At 54.3% G+C, this 22,176-nt stretch overlaps 1 protein-coding gene across 1 annotated transcript in view; it reads right to left on the bottom strand.

The window, feature by feature from the left end:
• Positions 1-7,010: 7,010 nt before the first annotated feature.
• KHK (ketohexokinase) overlaps positions 7,011-22,176 on the bottom strand; it is a gene marked incomplete at its 5' end in the record, with an annotated part of 38,857 nt that continues 23,691 nt past the window's right edge. Inside the window, 2 exons of the mRNA XM_063916312.1 lie at positions 7,011-7,242; positions 8,663-8,820. Of these exons, the coding sequence (XP_063772382.1) occupies positions 7,154-7,242; positions 8,663-8,820 (247 nt within the window). The remainder of the gene's footprint in view (positions 7,243-8,662; positions 8,821-22,176) is intronic.

Below are 22,176 nucleotides of genomic sequence, written 5' to 3'. Positions count from 1 at the left end.
GCAGCGCTCTTATCCTGCTGTTGCTGATGCTTCCTCTCAGTGGTGAGTGAGGGAAGCAGGGAGAGGAGCTGAGGTCAGGGGCGCAGCATCTGTACAGGAAGTGGCCGGGCAGCGCTCTTATCCTGCTGTTGCTGATGCTTCCTCTCAGTGGTGAGTGAGGGAAGCAGGGAGAGGAGCTGAGGTCAGGGATGCAGCATCTGTACAGGAAGTGGCCGGGCAGCGCTCTTATCCTGCTGTTGCTGATGCTTCCTCTCAGTGGTGAGTGAGGGAAGCAGGGAGAGGAGCTGAGGTCAGGGATGCAGCATCTGTACAGGAAGTGGCCGGGCAGCGCTCTTATCCTGCTGTTACTGATGCTTCCTCTCAGTGGTGAGTGAGGGAAGCAGGGAGAGGAGCTGAGGTCAGGGATGCAGCATCTGTACAGGAAGTGGCCGGGCAGCGCTCTTATCCTGCTGTTACTGATGCTTCCTCTCAGTGGTGAGTGTGGGAAGCAGGGAGAGGAGCTGAGGTCAGGGGCGCAGCATCTGTACAGGAAGTGGCCGGGCAGCGCTCTTATCCTGCTGTTACTGATGCTTCCTCTCGGCGGGGAGTGAGGGAAGCAGGGAGAGGAGCTGAGGTCAGGGATGCAGCATCTGTACAGGAAGTGGCTGGGCAGTGCTCTTATCCTGCTGTTGCTGATGCTTCCTCTCAGTGGTGAGTGAGGGAAGCAGGGAGAGGAGCTGAGGTCACGGATGCAGCATCTGTACAGGAAGTGGCCGGGCAGCGCGCTTATCCTGCTGTTACTGATGCTTCCTCTCAGCGGTGAGTGAGGGAAGCAGGGAGAGGAGCTGAGGTCAGGGGTGCAGAATCAGTACAGGAAGTGGCCGGACAGCGCTCTTATCCTGCTGTTACTGATGCTTCCTCTCAGTGGTGAGTGAGGGAAGCAGGGAGAGGAGCTGAGGTCAGGGACGCAGAATCAGTACAGGAAGTGGCCGGGCAGCGCTCTTATCCTGCTGTTACTGATGCTTCCTCTCAGCGGGGAGTGTGGGAAGCAGGGAGAGGAGCTGAGGTCAGGGGCGCAGCATCTGTACAGGAAGTGGCCGGGCAGCGCTCTTATCCTGCTGTTACTGATGCTTCCTCTCAGTGGTGAGTGAGGGAAGCAGGGAGAGGAGCTGAGGTCAGGGGTGCAGAATCAGTACAGGAAGTGGCCGGACAGCGCTCTTATCCTGCTGTTACTGATGCTTCCTCTCAGTGGTGAGTGAGGGAAGCAGGGAGAGGAGCTGAGGTCAGGGACGCAGAATCAGTACAGGAAGTGGCCGGGCAGCGCTCTTATCCTGCTGTTACTGATGCTTCCTCTCAGCGGTGAGTGAGGGAAGCAGGGAGAGGAGCTGAGGTCAGGGGCGCAGCATCTGTACAGGAAGTGGCCGGGCAGCGCTCTTATCCTGCTGTTACTGATGCTTCCTCTCAGCAGTGAGTGAGGGAAGCAGGGAGAGGAGCTGAGGTCAGGGGCGCAGCATCTGTACAGGAAGTGGCCGGACAGCGCTCTTATCCTGCTGTTACTGATGCTTCCTCTCAGTGGTGAGTGAGGGAAGCAGGGAGAGGAGCTGAGGTCAGGGGCGCAGCATCTGTACAGGAAGTGGCCGGGCAGCGCTCTTATCCTGCTGTTACTGATGCTTCCTCTCAGTGGTGAGTGAGGGAAGCAGGGAGAGGAGCTGAGGTCAGGGACACAGCATCTGTACAGGAAGTGGCCGGGCAGCACTCTTATCCTGCTGTTACTGATGCTTCCTCTCAGTGGTGAGTGAGGGAAGCAGGGAGAGGAGCTGAGGTCAGGGGTGCAGCATCTGTACAGGAAGTGGCCGGGCAGCGCTCTTATCCTGCTGTTGCTGATGCTTCCTCTCAGCGGGGAGTGAGGGAAGCAGGGAGAGGAGCTGAGGTCAGGGATGCAGCATCTGTACAGGAAGTGGCCGGGCAGCGCTCTTATCCTGCTGTTACTGATGCTTCCTCTCAGCGGGGAGTGAGGGAAGCAGGGAGAGGAGCTGAGGTCAGGGATGCAGCATCTGTACAGGAAGTGGCCGGGCAGCGCTCTTATCCTGCTGTTACTGATGCTTCCTCTCAGCGGGGAGTGAGGGAAGCAGGGAGAGGAGCTGAGGTCAGGGATGCAGCAGCTGTACAGGAAGTGACCGGGCAGCGCTCTTATCCTGCTGTTACTGATGCTTCCTCTCAGCGGTGAGTGAGGGAAGCAGGGAGAGGAGCTGAGGTCAGGGACGCAGCATCTGTACAGGAAGTGGCCGGGCAGCGCTCTTATCCTGCTGTTACTGATGCTTCCTCTCAGTGGTGAGTGAGGGAAGCAGGGAGAGGAGCTGAGGTCAGGGGCGCAGCATCTGTACAGGAAGTGACCGGGCAGCGCTCTTATCCTGCTGTTACTGTTGCTTCCTCTCAGTGGTGAGTGAGGGAAGCAGGGAGAGGAGCTGAGGTCAGGGATGCAGCATCTGTACAGGAAGTGGCCGGGCAGCGCTCTTATCCTGCTGTTACTGATGCTTCCTCTCAGTGGTGAGTGAGGGAAGCAGGGAGAGGAGCTGAGGTCAGGGGTGCAGCATCTGTACAGGAAGTGGCCGGGCAGCGCTCTTATCCTGCTGTTACTGATGCTTCCTCTCAGTGGTGAGTGAGGGAAGCAGGGAGAGGAGCTGAGGTCAGGGATGCAGCATCTGTACAGGAAGTGGCCGGGCAGCGCTATTATCCTGCTGTTACTGATGCTTCCTCTCAGTGGTGAGTGAGGGAAGCAGGGAGAGGAGCTGAGGTCAGGGAAGCAGCATCTGTACAGGAAGTGGCCGGGCAGCGCTCTTATCCTGCTGTTACTGATGCTTCCTCTCAGCGGGGAGTGAGGGAAGCAGGGAGAGGAGCTGAGGTCAGGGATGCAGCATCTGTACAGGAAGTGACCGGGCAGCACTCTTATCCTGCTGTTACTGATGCTTCCTCTCAGTGGTGAGTGAGGGAAGCAGGGAGAGGAGCTGAGGTCAGGGATGCAGCATCTGTACAGGAAGTGGCCGGACAGCACTCTTATCCTGCTGTTACTGATGCTTCCTCTCAGTGGTGAGTGAGGGAAGCAGAGAGGAGCTGAGGTCAGGGATGCAGCATCTGTACAGGAAGTGACCGGGCAGCACTCTTATCCTGCTGTTACTGTTACTTCCTCTCAGTGGTGAGTGAGGGAAGCAGGGAGAGGAGCTGAGGTCAGGGGTGCAGCATCTGTACAGGAAGTGGCCGGGCAGCGCTCTTATCCTGCTGTTACTGATGCTTCCTCTCAGCGGGGAGTGAGGGAAGCAGGGAGAGGAGCTGAGGTCAGGGGTGCAGCATCTGTACAGGAAGTGGCCGGGCAGCGCTCTTATCCTGCTGTTACTGATGCTTCCTCTCAGCGGGGAGTGAGGGAAGCAGGGAGAGGAGCTGAGGTCAGGGGCGCAGCAGCTGTACAGGAAGTGGCCGGGCAGCGCTCTTATCCTGCTGTTACTGATGCTTCCTCTCAGTGGTGAGTGAGGGAAGCAGGGAGAGGAGCTGAGGTCAGGGGCGCAGCATCTGTACAGGAAGTGGCCGGGCAGCGCTCTTATCCTGCTGTTACTGATGCTTCCTCTCAGTGGTGAGTGAGGGAAGCAGGGAGAGGAGCTGAGGTCAGGGGTGCAGCATCTGTACAGGAAGTGGCCGGGCAGCGCTCTTATCCTGCTGTTACTGATGCTTCCTCTCAGCGGTGAGTGAGGGAAGCAGGGAGAGGAGCTGAGGTCAGGGATGCAGCATCTGTACAGGAAGTGGCCGGGCAGCGCTATTATCCTGCTGTTACTGATGCTTCCTCTCAGTGGTGAGTGAGGGAAGCAGGGAGAGGAGCTGAGGTCAGGGAAGCAGCATCTGTACAGGAAGTGGCCGGGCAGCGCTCTTATCCTGCTGTTACTGATGCTTCCTCTCAGCGGGGAGTGAGGGAAGCAGGGAGAGGAGCTGAGGTCAGGGATGCAGCATCTGTACAGGAAGTGACCGGGCAGCACTCTTATCCTGCTGTTACTGATGCTTCCTCTCAGTGGTGAGTGAGGGAAGCAGAGAGGAGCTGAGGTCAGGGATGCAGCATCTGTACAGGAAGTGGCCGGGCAGCGCTCTTATCCTGCTGTTACTGATGCTTCCTCTCAGCGGTGAGTGAGGGAAGCAGGGAGAGGAGCTGAGGTCAGGGATGCAGCATCTGTACAGGAAGTGGCCGGGCAGCGCTATTATCCTGCTGTTACTGATGCTTCCTCTCAGTGGTGAGTGAGGGAAGCAGGGAGAGGAGCTGAGGTCAGGGAAGCAGCATCTGTACAGGAAGTGGCCGGGCAGCGCTCTTATCCTGCTGTTACTGATGCTTCCTCTCAGCGGGGAGTGAGGGAAGCAGGGAGAGGAGCTGAGGTCAGGGATGCAGCATCTGTACAGGAAGTGACCGGGCAGCACTCTTATCCTGCTGTTACTGATGCTTCCTCTCAGTGGTGAGTGAGGGAAGCAGAGAGGAGCTGAGGTCAGGGGTGCAGCATCTGTACAGGAAGTGGCCGGACAGCGCTCTTATCCTGCTGTTACTGATGCTTCCTCTCAGCGGGGAGTGAGGGAAGCAGGGAGAGGAGCTGAGGTCAGGGATGCAGCATCTGTACAGGAAGTGACCGGGCAGCACTCTTATCCTGCTGTTACTGATGCTTCCTCTCAGTGGTGAGTGAGGGAAGCAGGGAGAGGAGCTGAGGTCAGGGGCGCAGCATCTGTACAGGAAGTGGCCGGGCAGCGCTCTTATCCTGCTGTTACTGATGCTTCCTCTCAGTGGTGAGTGAGGGAAGCAGGGAGAGGAGCTGAGGTCAGGGATGCAGCATCTGTACAGGAAGTGGCCGGGCAGCGCTCTTATCCTGCTGTTACTGATGCTTCCTCTCAGCGGGGAGTGAGGGAAGCAGGGAGAGGAGCTGAGGTCAGGGGTGCAGCATCTGTACAGGAAGTGGCCGGACAGTGCTCTTATCCTGCAATTGCTGATGCTTCCTCTCAGCGGTGAGTGAGGGAAGCAGGGAGAGGAGCTGAGGTCAGGGATGCAGCATCTGTACAGGAAGTGGCCGGGCAGCGCTCTTATCCTGCTGTTACTGATGCTTCCTCTCAGTGGTGAGTGAGGGAAGCAGGGAGAGGAGCCGAGGTCAGGGATGCAGCATCTGTACAGGAAGTGGCCGGGCAGCGCTCTTATCCTGCTGTTACTGATGCTTCCTCTCAGTGGTGAGTGAGGGAAGCAGGGAGAGGAGCTGAGGTCAGGGGCGCAGCATCTGTACAGGAAGTGGCCGGGCAGTGCTCTTATCCTGCTGTTACTGATGCTTCCTCTCAGTGGTGAGTGAGGGAAGCAGGGAGAGGAGCCGAGGTCAGGGATGCAGCATCTGTACAGGAAGTGGCCGGGCAGCGCTCTTATCCTGCTGTTACTGATGCTTCCTCTCAGTGGTGAGTGAGGGAAGCAGGGAGAGGAGCTGAGGTCAGGGGTGCAGCATCTGTACAGGAAGTGGCCGGGCAGCGCTCTTATCCTGCTGTTACTGATGCTTCCTCTCAGCGGTGAGTGAGGGAAGCAGGGAGAGGAGCTGAGGTCAGGGATGCAGCATCTGTACAGGAAGTGGCCGGGCAGCGCTCTTATCCTGCTGTTACTGTTGCTTCCTCTCAGTGGTGAGTGAGGGAAGCAGGGAGAGGAGCTGAGGTCAGGGATGCAGCATCTGTACAGGAAGTGGCCGGGCAGCGCTCTTATCCTGCTGTTACTGATGCTTCCTCTCAGCGGGGAGTGAGGGAAGCAGGGAGAGGAGCTGAGGTCAGGGGTGCAGCATCTGTACAGGAAGTGGCCGGGCAGCGCTCTTATCCTGCTGTTACTGATGCTTCCTCTCAGTGGTGAGTGAGGGAAGCAGGGAGAGGAGCTGAGGTCAGGGGCGCAGCATCTGTACAGGAAGTGGCCGGGCAGCACTCTTATCCTGCTGTTGCTGATGCTTCCTCTCAGTGGTGAGTGAGGGAAGCAGGGAGAGGAGCTGAGGTCAGGGATGCAGCATCTGTACAGGAAGTGGCCGGGCAGCACTCTTATCCTGCTGTTGCTGATGCTTCCTCTCAGTGGTGAGTGAGGGAAGCAGGGAGAGGAGCTGAGGTCAGGGATGCAGCATCTGTACAGGAAGTGGCCGGGCAGCGCTCTTATCCTGCTGTTACTGATGCTTCCTCTCAGTGGTGAGTGAGGGAAGCAGGGAGAGGAGCTGAGGTCAGGGGCGCAGCATCTGTACAGGAAGTGGCCGGGCAGTGCTCTTATCCTGCTGTTACTGATGCTTCCTCTCAGTGGTGAGTGAGGGAAGCAGGGAGAGGAGCTGAGGTCAGGGGCGCAGCATCTGTACAGGAAGTGGCCGGGCAGCGCTCTTATTCTGCTGTTACTGATGCTTCCTCTCAGCGGTGAGTGAGGGAAGCAGGGAGAGGAGCTGAGGTCAGGGGCGCAGCATCTGTACAGGAAGTGGCCGGGCAGCGCTCTTATCCTGCTGTTACTGATGCTTCCTCTCAGCGGGGAGTGAGGGAAGCAGGGAGAGGAGCTGAGGTCAGGGGCGCAGCATCTGTACAGGAAGTGGCCGGGCAGCGCTCTTATCCTGCTGTTACTGATGCTTCCTCTCAGCGGGGAGTGAGGGAAGCAGGGAGAGGAGCTGAGGTCAGGGGTGCAGCATCTGTACAGGAAGTGGCCGGGCAGCGCTCTTATCCTGCTGTTGCTTCCTCTCAGCGGGGAGTGAGGGAAGCAGGGAGAGGAGCTGAGGTGCGGTCCGCCGCCATTTTCTTGATTGGAGTGGCTGAGTATGACGTCACACAGCCACCCCAAAAATGCCCCTGCTAGGACCGTTTTGCTTGCGCCGCCCCCGTAATGCTCCTTCGAGCACCTCTGCCTGGTAATGGATAAGATTGCATTGCCGTTGCAGCCTGAATAACCCCCAGAAGCCCTTATGATAACATGGAGGCCGGGAGAGTGGAATCCTCCGACAGCTCACTTACCCCGGCAAATAATGACACCATTAGAATCTAGAATCATTTATTATAAATGGATTACAGTGGTGACTACAGAGAAGTTCTAGTTGTATTTATAGCGAGAGGTAATAACATTACTGTGTGGCCCCTACACATCGTGTCTCCGTCCTGCATACCGGATGACGTTCCATCATGAGACAATCCCATCGTAGCCTTGTATTCCGCACTTCTTGCCCGCTATGCGGCAGCCAAATGTAAGCGCCTCCTGCATTGTCTGACCTGAGGAGAAGGCCGAGAGTGATTACATGCTTCAACAAGTGACCGTGTCTGAATAACGCCGGAAATGATCAGCGCCAAGATGCAGCATTATTACTGGTGGCTGATCATGTCCCACAGTATCCACCATCCCCACCACGCCTCATAGACTGTAAGCTCATACGGTTTCATGTCACTGTATGTAATGTATGCTGCCCCCCTTAATGTACAGAGCTACATCGTACGTCAGAATTATGGGGGAATCTCATTAGCAGGCGATGGGGGTTGTGTTGTTGCTAGGAGATACGGCAGAGCCACCTTTGCTGATTTCTGCACGCACCTCCCTGACACACAATCAGAAAGCCGGTGATAATGTAGCTGGTGGTGATGCCCCTTCCCGGGACTTAGGATCTCATTCAGACCTGATCACAGCAGCAAATTTGTTCTCTAATGGGCAAAACCATGTGCAGTGTGTGTGTGTGTGTGTGTGTGTGTGTGTGTGTGTGTGTCAGATGTAACACGTGCCGTGCAGGTGGGGCAGATGTAACACGTGCCGTGCAGGTGGGGCAGATGTAATAAGTGCAGAGAGAGTTAGATTTGGAGGTGGTATGTTGAAACTGAAATCTAAATTGCAGTGTAAGAATAAAGCAGCCAGTATTTACCCTGCACAGAAACAGTATAACCCACCCAAATCTAACTCTCTCTGCACATGTTACATCTGCCCCACCTGCAGTGCACATGGGGGGTCATTCAGGGCGATTGCAGTCTGAAGCCCTATGAGGAGAGTGCTCGCGCACACCGTGAAGGCCAGTGAGATGTGAAAGCATCTCAGGACTGCGATCACCTTTGACTGCCAATGGCATTAGAACGCTGTTGGTGGGGCACGGTCCGGACAATGCAGGCATGTACGGACTGTTGCGGGGGGGCGGCCCGCGGTGGCTGCGTGCCGTCACATGCAGCCGCTGCAATCCGGGATGCGGCGGGTAGCCGCCTTCCAGTGCGGCTTGCTACTTGGCGGGTGCAATAGCACCGCCGCCGTGCGATGCTTTTGCACCTGTGTGGGGAAGGGGGGGCTGTAGGGCCTGACATGCGGGGCGGACTAGCCCTGTGCTGGGCGTCCCCCCGCATGTCTGAGTAACTGATCGTCGCTGTGCTACATGTATCCCATCTACAATCAGATATGAATGACCCCCATGGTTTTGCCCATTAGGTAAGACATTTGCTGCTGTGATCAGGTCTGAATTACGCCCGTATTCTATACAGAACAGGAGCCACTGGTGTCCGGGAAGGTTGGAGCTCTCTATGACCATCTACCTGGGAGCTACAACAATTACATAACTGAATAAGGACCAATAGAAAATCATTTCCAGGTTATACCAGAACAAATGTCACATCGGACTGACTCATTTATTCCATTAACTCACCTACAGGGGTGACCACTTACCTTTAGACAAAGCGAATATGACGGAAGCGTTGAATGTATCTCCAGCCCCCAGTGTGTCCACAATGGCCTCAGGTGGAAAGGAGGGGGAATGAATAACGCGTCCATCAGGACCTAGAGCGTCAGCTCCTTGCTCAGCCCACGCACAGACCAGGTACGCGCTGGAGGAGAGAGGAAAGGTGATGTCACTGATAGAGCAATACATCCCAGGCATCTCTGTATGCACAATAACACTGTACGTGCCGCGCACTAACACTGTATGTGCCACACAATAACACTATGTACTGCGCAATAACACTGTACGTGCCGCGCACTAACACGGTATGTGCCACACAATAACACTATGTACTGCGCAATAACACTGTATGTGCCGCGCAATAACACTGTACGTGCCGCGCAATAACACTGTGAAGGTGAGATGTACTAAAGGAAAAATGCGGTAAAACCCCCGAAAATGTTAGTACATATGCGATCAACATCGCTGCGATAAGCGGCGATGTATCTTAATACATCCTGCCCTATGTACTGCACAATAACACTGTATGTACCGCCCATTATTATACACTATTCATCTCTACAATGTGGCAATTCCCTGGGGTAACAGGTCACTGGTCCAGCACAGCCAATCGCATGCAGCTGCGCCGGCCTGTGATCCCAGGACGCAGACAATGAGTCAGGAAGTGAGGATGGAGACTTCATCTGTCAGTAAATCCTGTACAGTACATCTATCACAGAGAGAAGTTCTCGCACATACGGGGGAAAGTTCTACGGAATGGATCCGGTTTACAGAAAGAAATGACAGAGAACAATCTGCATCTTCTGGACCCCCCCCCCCCCACATACACCAAAACACAGAGCGCTTCGGAAGCTATAGTGCAGACACGCCATCATGTAATATCTGCAACCACCGCATGATAATTTAGTGGTTAGGGTATCAGGGTTAGTTTGGGTGACGGGGTTTGTCAAAGTCAAATTGCATATTTCGATATTTAGAATACGCTATGGCATTTATTAATGGATGCATCTACGATGCATGCGTCAATACGGTAGGGCGCGAATGACCATAACGGCAAGTTACTGTACGCATTACGGAAGAAGATGCATTTGTTAATAAATATCATACTGTGACAAAAATAGCAAATAATTCTTACACACACTCAAATGTGGTATCTCCAGGAATACAAATCAAATAGTGTCCGAAAACAAACAGTATCAGACTGTCTTGTTTAAGCAGGCATTGTGGCCATGGAATATGGACCTTTGATTTAATGTGTAAATACCATTGTTTGCCTCAAGTGTTGTCATCGTCTCTAACAAACAAGAAGCCAGATACGATACAATAGCAAGGACATGTAGATTCTTGATTGTGTGCTTAACACACATCCATGCACGTCAGAATCCGGTGTATTTATATTCATTAAAATACAGACCAGATATTGATACTTGAATTAAGAGTGATATGGCATATGACATATGTATTCTGGTTTTATGATTTACACAACACTGACCTGTTCCCTACACAGTGAGTTATACATAGCCTTTCCCGGTATCTCCAAGCCCCAAGGAGGGGCTTGAAGATACCGGAAACCAGCTGCAATAAAAGGTTCTCAAGGTAATCGGGGAGAGACTCTGATAACACACTCTCAAGGATGTTGCAGATGCGGACATTGTTCCGGCGATTGCAGTTGTCAATATCCTCTAACTGGTCTCTGTACGCTTCCATATCGGCCCGAATGTCCGAGAGTTCCTGACAACTAGTTTGAAAGTGGCAGACTTCATCAACTTTATGCTCCAAGGAGTCGGTACGGGAACCTAGGTCAGCCAGTCCAGATCTAAATTCAGTCAGAACCGCCCTCATTTCAGATTGAGTCGTTTTCGTGACAATGGCCACTATATCTTTAGTGAGTGAGGCAGTTAAGGTAGCAGTGTCATCCGGATCAGATGATCGATCTGCTGATGAAGAGTTCTGGACAGAGGAACCGGCCTTCTCCCAAGCGCGTAAGATACTAGGTTTAGGAGTATGCGAATTTTGACGTTCTTTTTGAGACATTGGCACTGAGACACAGGTCAATATAGTCGTGTATTGCAATATATGCGGTAGGGCCCTCTGTCACCAAGCGGTCGCTGTGATTAGGGAAACAGGAACATCATGTGGCTCGCCGAGCGTTTAAAGAAGCTTAGAAATGGTGTGGAGACCACCACAATCAGATGGCAGCAGGAGCAGGGGAGTGTAGCGCCTCGTATACTGAGGACGTGGTTACTTGTTATCCAGCAGACCTCCACAAATCCTGGGCCAGCCAAGGGATAAGCGAGAACAGCCGTGATATAGGTGCTGCAACAGGGATTGAGGGTAACCAATGCTGTGCATGGGAGAATGGAGGTCCTCCTTACCTCAGAATCTTGTGGGTATCCGGTCAGAGGCATACATGCTGCACATCAGGAGCTCCAGATTGACAGAGGGACATCTGAGGATAGCCGACAGGCACTCTCAGGCGTTTGAAAGGGAGTCCAAAATGGCCGCCGTGGCCCACCAGGAAGGCCCCACCCCCCCTCCGTGGATAATGTGTAGAGCCGTGCTGGGGTCCCCCCCTGTCGTTGGGAAGAGTGGTGAAGGCCTCGAGGGGTAGGTAAATCTGGTAAGGAAGCCTAGAGGGAGGCCTGCGGCTCCGGATTCCGAGTCCCCAGCTCCACGGAGCCCAGGATGCGGGTTAGCGCCGCACCCGAGTCTCCGGATCTCCGTCGCGACTAGGCCGCAACCTGCAGGGACCGAGCGAGCAGTCCCCCGGCTCCGCGGCTGTCAGCGGCCAGCTGCGGCAGTCTCCAGGGAGGCAAGGGGAGCCCAGGGTGTGGGACACAAGGTGGCATGCAGCTGGACAGGAGGTTTCACATAGGAGGCCCTAACAATATGGCCGCAGCACATCTCATAGGGCAGGCAGGCCGGGCCATTTTCCTCCACTGTCCGGTAGAGAAAGTAGGCTGGAGAGGCAAAGAGGGTCACCAGGCAGTGTCCAGCAGCGGTTGGTGCCCCAGGAGGGAGAGCGAGCGGCCACTCGTCGGGTTCACGGCACCAGAAGCTCGCGGCGGACCGTCGTGAAAATCATGGCCCCGGTCTGGAGGGCTCAGGTAGGCCGCAGTCCGCAGGAGCTTTAAATTTGTTCCCGACTCCCCAGGGGGGACTGAGAGGTTAGGAGCAATAGTAGGGTCAATCAGAGTGCCCGGTTAGTGGTTTTAAAGGCTCAAGCTGCAGGAGCTCCCTCCAGGCACGTCTGGCCTCCTCAGCAGCTAGGCCACGCCCCCCTCAGCTGTCATTTAATAAAAATCCTCTCCACCTCTACCAACTTTACCGTCGCCAATCTATATTCTGTTTTCTTCACCGATTCCTCTTCATCTTTTGCGTTCACAAAGGTCGTACAATACATGGACCCGACTCGCCCAAGTTTCATTGACGGCCATACAGAAACCAGACAGAGTGGCTGTTATTAAGTTCCAGGCCCACACTTACAACCAAGACCCAGTCTCACTTGGTAACAAGCCGCACAGACGAAGCTGCCAAACAGGCAGCAACATACAAATAACACACAACTGATGACATTCAATATGATTACCACACAGAAATTGATTGAGATGCAAAAATTGTGTTCCCTACAGGAAAAGGAGGTCTGGAAGGCGAAGGGGTATGGCCAAGAGTCCTCCGGACTCTGGAGAGATGGACAAGGTAAACCAGTAGCCCCCAGAGCATACCTCATAAGCTTAGGTGAGGCGGCACATGGTCTGACTCAACTACGGTAAGGAAGGTATGTGCAAATTGGTAAGAGCTTACTGGCGTGTACCAGGGTTCTCTTCTCAGGCAAGCAGGATAGCAATAACCTGTCTTACTTGCATTTGGTAAGGTAGTACTAACAGAGCCATCCCATATCCCTCCTGCAGATGGACCTTTTCAGGTAATACAAATCGAATTCGTACAGTTACCACCCTGTAGGAATTTGAATTATGAATTGGTGTGCACTGATGTTTTCTCAAACTGGGTAGAGGCATATCCTGCCGCCACAAATACTACACCTCCCCTACTCCCACCTGTACTACTCACACTGGTACACCCTCACGCCTCCCCTACTCCCACCTGTACTACTCATACTGATACACCCTCACGCCTCCCCTACCCCCACCTGTACTACTCCCACTGGTACACCCTCACACCTCCCCTACTCCCACCTGTACTACTCACACTGGTACACCCTCACACCTCCCCTACTCCCACCTGTACTACTCACACTGGTACACCCTCACACCTCCCCTACTCCCACCTGTACTACTCACACTGGTACACCCTCACACCTCCCCTACTCCCACCTGTACACCCTCACACCTCCCCTACTCCCACCTGTACTACTCACACTGGTACACCCTCACACCTCCCCTACTCCCACCTGTACTACTCACACTGGTACACCCTCACACCTCCCCTACTCCCACCTGTACCACTCGCACTGGTACACCCTCACGCCTACCCTAATCCCACCTGTACTACTCACACTGGTACACCCTCACATCCCCTACTCCCACCTGTACTACTCATACTGATACACCCTCACACCTCCCCTACTCCCACCTGTACCACTCACACTGCTACACCCTCACACCTCCCCTACTCCCACCTGTACTACTCACACTGGTACACCCCCACACCTCCCCTACTCCCACCTGTACCACTCACACTGGTACACCCTCACACCTCCCCTACTCCCACCTGTACTACTCACACTGGTACACCCTCACGCCTCCCCTACTACCACCTGTACTACTCACACTGGTACACCCTCACACCTCTCCTACTCCCACCTGTACTACTCACACTGGTATACCCTCACACCTCCCATAATCCCACCTGTACTACTCACACTGGTACACCCTCACACCTCCCCTACTCCCACCTGTACCACTCACACTGGTACACCCTCACGCCTACCCTACTCCCACCTGTACTACTCACACTGGTACACCCTCACACCTCCCCTACTCCCACCTGTACTACTCACACTGGTACACCCTCACACTTCCCCTACTCCCACCTGTACTACTCACACTGGTACACCCTCACGCCTCCCCTACTCCCACCTGTACTACTCACACTGGTACACCCTCACACCTCCCCTACTCCCACCTGTACTACTCACACTGGTACATCCTCACACCTTCCCTACTCCCACCTGTACTACTCACACTGGTACACACTCACACCTTCCCTACTCCCACCTGTACTACTCACACTGGTACACCCTCACACCTCACCTACTCCCACCTGTACTACTCACACTGGTACACCCTCACACCTTCCCTACTCCCACCTGTACTACTCACACTGGTACACACTCACACCTTCCCTACTCCCACCTGTACTACTCCCACTGGTACACCCTCACACCTACCCTACTCCCACCTGTACTACTCACACTGGTACATCCTCACACCTCCCCTATTCCCACCTGTACTACTCACACTGGCACACCCTCACACCTTCCCTACTCCCACCTGTACTACTCACACTGGTACACACTCACACCTTCCCTACTCCCACCTGTACTACTCACACTGGTACACCCTCACGCCTCCCCTACTCCCACCTGTACTACTCACACTGGTACACCCCCACACCTCCCCTACTCCCACCTGTACCACTCACACTGGTACACCCTCACACCTCCCCTACTCCCACCTGTACTACTCACACTGGTACACCCTCACGCCTCCCCTAATCCCACCTGTACTACTCACACTGGTACACCCTCACACCTCCCCTACTCCCACCTGTACCACTCACACTGGTACACCCTCACGCCTACCCTACTCCCACCTGTACTACTCACACTGGTACACCCTCACACCAACCCTACTCCCACCTGTACTACTCACACTGGTACACCCTCACACCTCCCCTACTCCCACCTGTACTACTCACACTGGTACACCCTCACACCTCCCCTACTCCCACCTGTACTACTCACACTGGTACACCCTCACACCTCCCCTATTCCCACCTGTACTACTCACACTGGTACACCCTTACACCTCCCCTACTCCCACCTGTATTACTCACACTGGTACACCCTCACACCTCCCCTACTCCCACCTGTACCACTCACACTGGTACACCCTCACACCTCCCCTACTCCCACCTGTACTACTCATACTGATACACCCTCACGCCTCCCCTACTCCCACCTGTACTACTCACACTGGTACACCCTCACGCCTCCCCTACTCCCACCTGTACTACTCATACTGATACACCCTCACGCCTCCCCTACCCCCACCTGTACTACTCCCACTGGTACACCCTCACACCTACCCTACTCCCACCTGTACTACTCACACTGGTACACCCCCACACCTCCCCTACTCCCACCTGTACCACTCACACTGGTACACCCTCACACCTCCCCTACTCCCACCTGTACTACTCACACTGGTACACCCCCACACCTCCCCTACTCCCACCTGTATTACTCACACTGGTACACCCTCACACCTCCCCTACTCCCACCTGTACCACTCACACTGGTACACCCCCACACCTCCCCTACTCCCACCTGTACCACTCACACTGGTACACCCTCACGCCTCCTCTACCCCCACCTGTACTACTACCACTGGTACACCCTCACGCCTCCCCTACTCCCACCTGTGCTACTCACACTGGTACACCCTCACACCTCCTTTACTCCCAACTGTGCTACTCCCACTGGTACACCCTCACGCCTCCCCTACTCCCACCTGTACTACTCCCACTGGTACACCCTCACACCTCCCCTACTCCCACTGGTACACCCTCACACCTCCCCTACTTCCACCTGTGCTACTCCCACTGGTACACCCTCACACACCTCCCCTACTCCCACCTGTGCTACTCCCACTGGTACACCCTCACGCCTCCCCTACTCCCACCTGTGCTACTTCCACTGGTACACCCTCACGCCTCCCCTACTCCCACTGGTACACCCTCACGACTCCCCTACTCCCACTGGTACACCCTCACACCTCCCCTACTCCCACTGGTACACCCTCACACCTCCCCTACTCCCACCTGTGCTACTTCCACTGGTACACTCTCACGCCTCCCCTACTCCCACTGGTACACCCTCACGACTCCCCTACTCCCACCTGTACTACTCCCACTGGTACACCCTCACACCTCCCCTACTCCCACCGGTACACCCTCACACTGGTACACCCTCACACCTCCCCTACTCCCACCTGTGCTACTCCCACTGGTACACCCTCACACCTCCCCTACTCCCACCTGTGCTACTTCCACTGGTACACCCTCACGCCTCCCCTACTCCCACTGGTACACCCTCACGACTCCCCTACTCCCACTGGTACACCCTCACACCTCCCCTACTCCCACTGGTACACCCTCACACCTCCCCTACTCCCACCTGTGCTACTTCCACTGGTACACTCTCACGCCTCCCCTACTCCCACTGGTACACCCTCACGACTCCCCTACTCCCACCTGTACTACTCCCACTGGTACACCCTCACACCTCCCCTACTCCCACCGGTACACCCTCACACTGGTACACCCTCACGCCTCCCCTACTCCCACCTATACTACTCACACTGGTACACCCTCACGCCTCCCCTACGCCCACTGGTACACCCTCACACCTCCCCTACTCCCACTGGTACACCCTCACGCCTCCCCTACTCCCACCTGTACTACTCCCACTGGTACACTCTCACGCCTCCCCTACTCCCACTGGTACACCCTCACGACTCCCCTACTCCCACCTGTACTACTCCCACTGGTACACCCTCACACCTCCCCTACTCCCACCGGTACACCCTCACACTGGTACACCCTCACGCCTCCCCTACTCCCACCTATACTACTCACACTGGTACACCCTCACGCCTCCCCTACTCCCACTGGTACACCCTCACACCTCCCCTACTCCCACTGGTACACCCTCACACCTCCCCTACTCCCACCTGTGCTACTCCCACTGGTACACCCTCACGCCTCCCCTACTCCCACCTGTGCTACTCCCACTGGTACACCCTCACACCTCCAAAACTCCCACCTGTACTCACACTGGTACACCCTCACACCTCCCCTACTCCCACTGGTACACCCTCACACCTCCCCTACTCCCACCTGTACTAGTCACACTGGTACACCCTCACACCTCCCCTACTCCCACCTGTGCTACTCACACTGGTACACCCTCACACCTCCCCTACTCCCACCTGTACTACTAACACTGGTACACCCTCACGCCTACCCTACCCCCACCTGTACTACTCACACTGGTACACCCTCACACCTCCCCTACTCCCACCGGTACACCCTCACACTGGTACACCCTCACGCCTCCCCTACTCCCACCTGTACTACTCACACTGGTACACCCTCACACCTCCCCTACTCCCACCGGTACACCCTCACACTGATACACCCTCACACCTCCCCTACTCCCACCGGTACACCCTCACACTGGTACACCCTCACGCCTCCCCTACTCCCACCTGTACTACTAACACTGGCACACCCTCACGCCTACCCTACTCCCACCTGTACTACTCACACTGGTACACCCTCACGCCTCCCCTACTCCCACCTGTACTACTAACACTGGCACACCCTCACGCCTACCCTACCCCCACCTGTACTACTCACACTGGTACACCCTCACACCTCCCCTACTCCCACCTGTACTACTCACACTGGTACACCCTCACACCTGTACTACTCACACCTGTACTACTCACACTGATACACCCTCACACCTCCCCTACTCCTACCTGTACTACTCACACTGGTACACCCTCACATACTCCCACCTATGCTACTCCCACTGGTACACCCTCACACCTCCCCTACTCCTACCTGTACTACTCACACTGGTACACCCTCACACCTACCCTACTCCCACCTGTACTACTCACACTGGTACACCCTCACACCTCCCCTAGTCCCACCTGTACTACTCACACTGGTACACCCTCACGCCTCCCCTACTCCCACCGGTACACCCTCACACTGGTACTTCCTCACGCCTCCCCTACTCCCACCTGTACTACTCACACTGGTACACCCTCACACCTCCCCTAGTCCCACCTGTACTACTCACACTGGTACACCCTCACGCCTCCCCTACTCCCACCGGTACACCCTCACACTGGTACTTCCTCACACCTCCCCTACTCCCACCTGTACTACTAACACTGGCACACCCTCACGCCTCCCCTACTCCCACCTGTACTACTCACACTGGTACACCCTCACACCTCCCCTACCCCCACCTGTACTACTCACACTAGTACACCCTCACGCCTCCCCTACTACCACTGGTACACCCTCACACCTCCCCTACTCCCAACTGTGCTACTCCCACTGGTACACCCTCACGCCTCCGCTACTCCTACCTGTACTACTCACACTGGTACACCCTCACAGCTCCCCTACTCCCACTGGTACACCCTCACACCTCCCCTACTCCCACCTGTACTACTCACACTGGTACATCCTCACACCTCCCCTGCTCCCACCTGTACTACTCCCACCTGTACACCCTCACACCTCCCCTACTCCCACCTGTACTACTCACACTGGTACACCCTCACACCTCCCCTACTCCCACCTGTACTACTCCCACTGGTACACCCTCACACCTCCCCTGCTCCCACCTGTACTACTCCCACCTGTACTACTCCTACTGGTATACCCTCACACCTCCCCTACTCCCACTTGTGCTACTCCCACTGGTACATCCTCACGCCTCCACTACTCCAACTGGTACACCCTCACACCTCCCCTACTCCCACCTGTACTACTCCCACCTGTACTACTCCTACTGGTACACCCTCACACCTTCCCTACTCCCACCTGTACTACTCACACTGGTACACCCTCACACCTCCCCTACTCCCACCTGTACTACTCCCACTGGTACACCCTCACAACTCCCCTACTCCCACCTGTACTACTCACACTGGTACACCCTCACACCTCCAAAACTCCCACCTGTACTCACACTGGTACACCCTCACACCTCCCCTACTCCCACTGGTACACCCTCACACCTCCCCTACTCCCACCTGTGCTAATCCCACTGGTACACCCTCACAACTCCCCTACTCCCACCTGTACTACTCACACTGGTACACCCTCACACCTCCCCTTAATTTTCCAGCCGCTGCGATTTAGTGACAAGAGTAACCCATTTGGGATGGGCAGACATCACATCTGGACCGCCTGGGTCAAACAAGTGTGTGCTTACTTTTCCATCTGGCGGTGGAGGGTCTGGGCTCAGCAGTTCCCAGTTTTTAAGACCCCCTCCAGTATCTCAGGCACTGGGTTTAAACAGCCGGATTGATGGCGGGTATTCCCTATCATCAGAGGTGCTTCCCTCACCACCCTCCTTTTTGGATGACACCACTCCCTTTATCTTTGGTGCATCAGAGAGGAGAGTGATCTGCATCAACAAAATCTGGTCTCTCGGGTCCTCACTCTCCCTCCCCAACACTATATTCCCTGGGAACTCCACCTCCATCACCTCTGGTGCATCTGGACAGTGGTTTGCCTCCCCCTCCTCCATTTTGAGTGACGTTACTCCCTCTACATCTGAGGTATCACAGGGTAGCACAATCTGCATCACCAGCCTTGCATCAGGAAACCTGGCAGGGATAGTCAGTGGCTGGGGCCCTTCTTCGGCACTTAACCACTGGGATGAATTTGGCTGCAGGGGAGCAGCGAGTATCTGTAATTCTTCTCCACGTGCTCCCCCCTCAAAAGCCTCTACGTCCTCCCTTGGGTCTGAAGTGTCTTCTACCCCCTAAAATGATAATTGCTGGGCCTCCACTAGCATAGCAAACTGGACAGCTGGTTCAGGTGCCACTGGCAGACTAGACCTCACCTGCAGCGGTGAGTCCTCGGCCCTTATCAGTTCCTTGGTACCCTTGACACCAACATCTTCTTGGTACTGGCATTCATTCACCAGTTCCTCATCTTCCATCTCTGAATGGAAAGCTTGGAAGCTGCACTTCTCCCAGGTCTATTGCTGTATCAAGCAGATCATGACTCTGGGTCTTGTCCTCTGTGTGTGGTGCATTGAGCCCTCCCACCACAGGCACCTTAGCTGACTGGTTAGTCCTTTGTAAAGGAATGCTATAACTCAGCTGTTCCCGATATATAACTTGCATAGGGTAGCACAGGGTAGCATTCACTGCACTTACCCACACTGTATGGTCCAGACTCCATGGGGTATATTTACTAAGGTCCCGATTTTGACCGAGATGCCGTTTTTTCTTCAAAGTGTCATCTCGGTCATTTATATACTATACTGGAAACTACTGAGGAGGAAAGGGATCTAGGAGTCACTATTTCAGATGACTTAAAAGCAGGTAAGCAATGTAACAAGGCAATGAGGAAGGCTAGTCAGATGCTTGGCTGCATTGGGAGAGGAATCAGCAGCAGAAAGAAAGAAGTATTAATGCCACTGTATAGGTCATTGGTACGGCCTCATCTAGAATACTGTATTCAGTTCTGGAGGCCATATCTTCTAAAGGATATTAATACATTAGAAACTGTACAAAGGAGGGCAACTAAAATGGTGCATGGCCTACATCACAAAACATACCCAGAAAGAGTAAGAAATCTCAATATGTATAGTTTGGAGCAGAGAAGGGAAAGGGGAGACATGATAGAAACTTTCAAATATATGAAGGGTTTTAACAAAGTCCAGGAGGGAAACATTCTCCAAATGAAGAGAAGCAATAGGACACGAGGACATGCACTGAGACTGGAGGGGGGGAGGTTCAGGGGAAATTTGCGGAAAAATTATTTCACAGAAAGGGTAGTGGACAAGTGGAATAGCCTCCCATCAGAGGTGGTAGAGGCTAAGACAGTAGAGCAATTTAAACATGCATGGGATAGACATAAGGATATCCTTACAAAGAAATAAGGATCAAATAAGGTTAGTGATAAAAAATAATATAAAAAAATAAAAAAAAATAAGGGGCAGACTAGATGGGCCAAGTGGTTCTTATCTGCCGACAAATTCTATGTTTCTATGTTTCTATTTACTAAGCAAAAATCACGGCAGTGATGAGGGCATTCGTAATATTTTGGAAGTCCTAGGAAAAAATCACGAATCAATACACCATCGGTCAAATACGCCTGCAATTTGCTAGAAATCGTGAATTTACTAAAAAGTGCAAAACACAAACACTGCCGACAATAGCCAAACACTGCCGTGATGAAATACAAATCGTGAAAAAGTGCTAAAAAAAAACAGACCTGCTTTTTTATCCCGTGTTTGTATAGGCATGCACGGATCCATGAGATCCGTGCATGTATTTCAGTGGGAAGGGGTGGGAAATGTTATAATTTTTCCCAAAAAAAAATGCGTGGGGTCCCCCCTCCTAAACCAAACCAGCCTCGGGCTCTTTGAGCCGGCCCTGGTTGCAAAAATATGGGAAAAAAATTGACAGGGGTTCCCCCATATTTAAGCAACCAGCATCGGGCTCTGCGCCTGGTCCTGGTTCCAAAAATACGGGGGACAAAAAGCGTAGGGGTCCCCCGTATTTTTGAAACCAGCACCGGGCTCCACTAGCTGGACAGATAATGCCACAGCCGGGGGTCAATTTTATACAGTGCCTTGCGACCGTGGCATCAAATATCCAACTAGTCACCCCTGGCCGGGGTACCCTGGGGGAGTGGGGACCCCTTCAATCAAGGGGGTCCCCCCCCCAGCCACCCAAGGGCCAGGGGTGAAGCCCGAGGCTGTCCCGGCTGCGGATGGGGGGCTGATAGCCTTTGTTGAAAGTAATGAATATTGTTTTTAGTAGCAGTACTACAAGTCCCAGCAAGCCTCCCCCGCAAGCTGGTACTTGGAGAACCACAAGTACCAGCATGCGGCGGAAAACCGGGCCCGCTGGTACCTGTAGTACTACTACTAAAAAAATACCCCAATAAAGACATTACACACACACCTTGAAAGTATAACTTTAATGCATACATACACACCACCATATACACATACTTACCTTATGTTCACACGAGGGTCGGTCCTCTTCTCCAGTAGAATCCATGGGGTACCTGTTGAAAAAATCCTACTCACCAGATCCAGTGTAGAGGGCTCCTCGGATAATCCATTTGTAATCCACGTACTTGTAAAAATAAAAAAACGGGACACCCGACCACGAACTGAAAGGGGACCCATGTTTTCACATGGTACCCCTTTCCCCGAATGCCAGAAACCCCCTCTGACTGATGTCTAAGTGGGTTTCTTCAGCCAATCAGGGAGCGCCACGTTGTGGCACCCTCCTGATCGGCTGTGTGCTCCTGCACTGTCTGACAGGCGGCACACGGCAGTGTTACAATGTAGCGCCTATGCGCTCCATTGTAACCAATGGTGGGAACTTTCTGCCCTGCGGTTGACCTAAAGTGACGTCACCACTGACCAGAAAGTTCCCACCATTGGTTACAATGGAGCGCATAGGCGCTACATTGT

The sequence above is a fragment of the Pseudophryne corroboree genome, chromosome 4 (genome assembly GCF_028390025.1).
Source record: "Pseudophryne corroboree isolate aPseCor3 chromosome 4, aPseCor3.hap2, whole genome shotgun sequence".
NCBI lineage: Eukaryota > Metazoa > Chordata > Amphibia > Anura > Myobatrachidae > Pseudophryne > Pseudophryne corroboree.
Note: the sequence above shows the minus strand (reverse complement) of the source record. Positions and strands in the feature narration are given on the sequence as shown.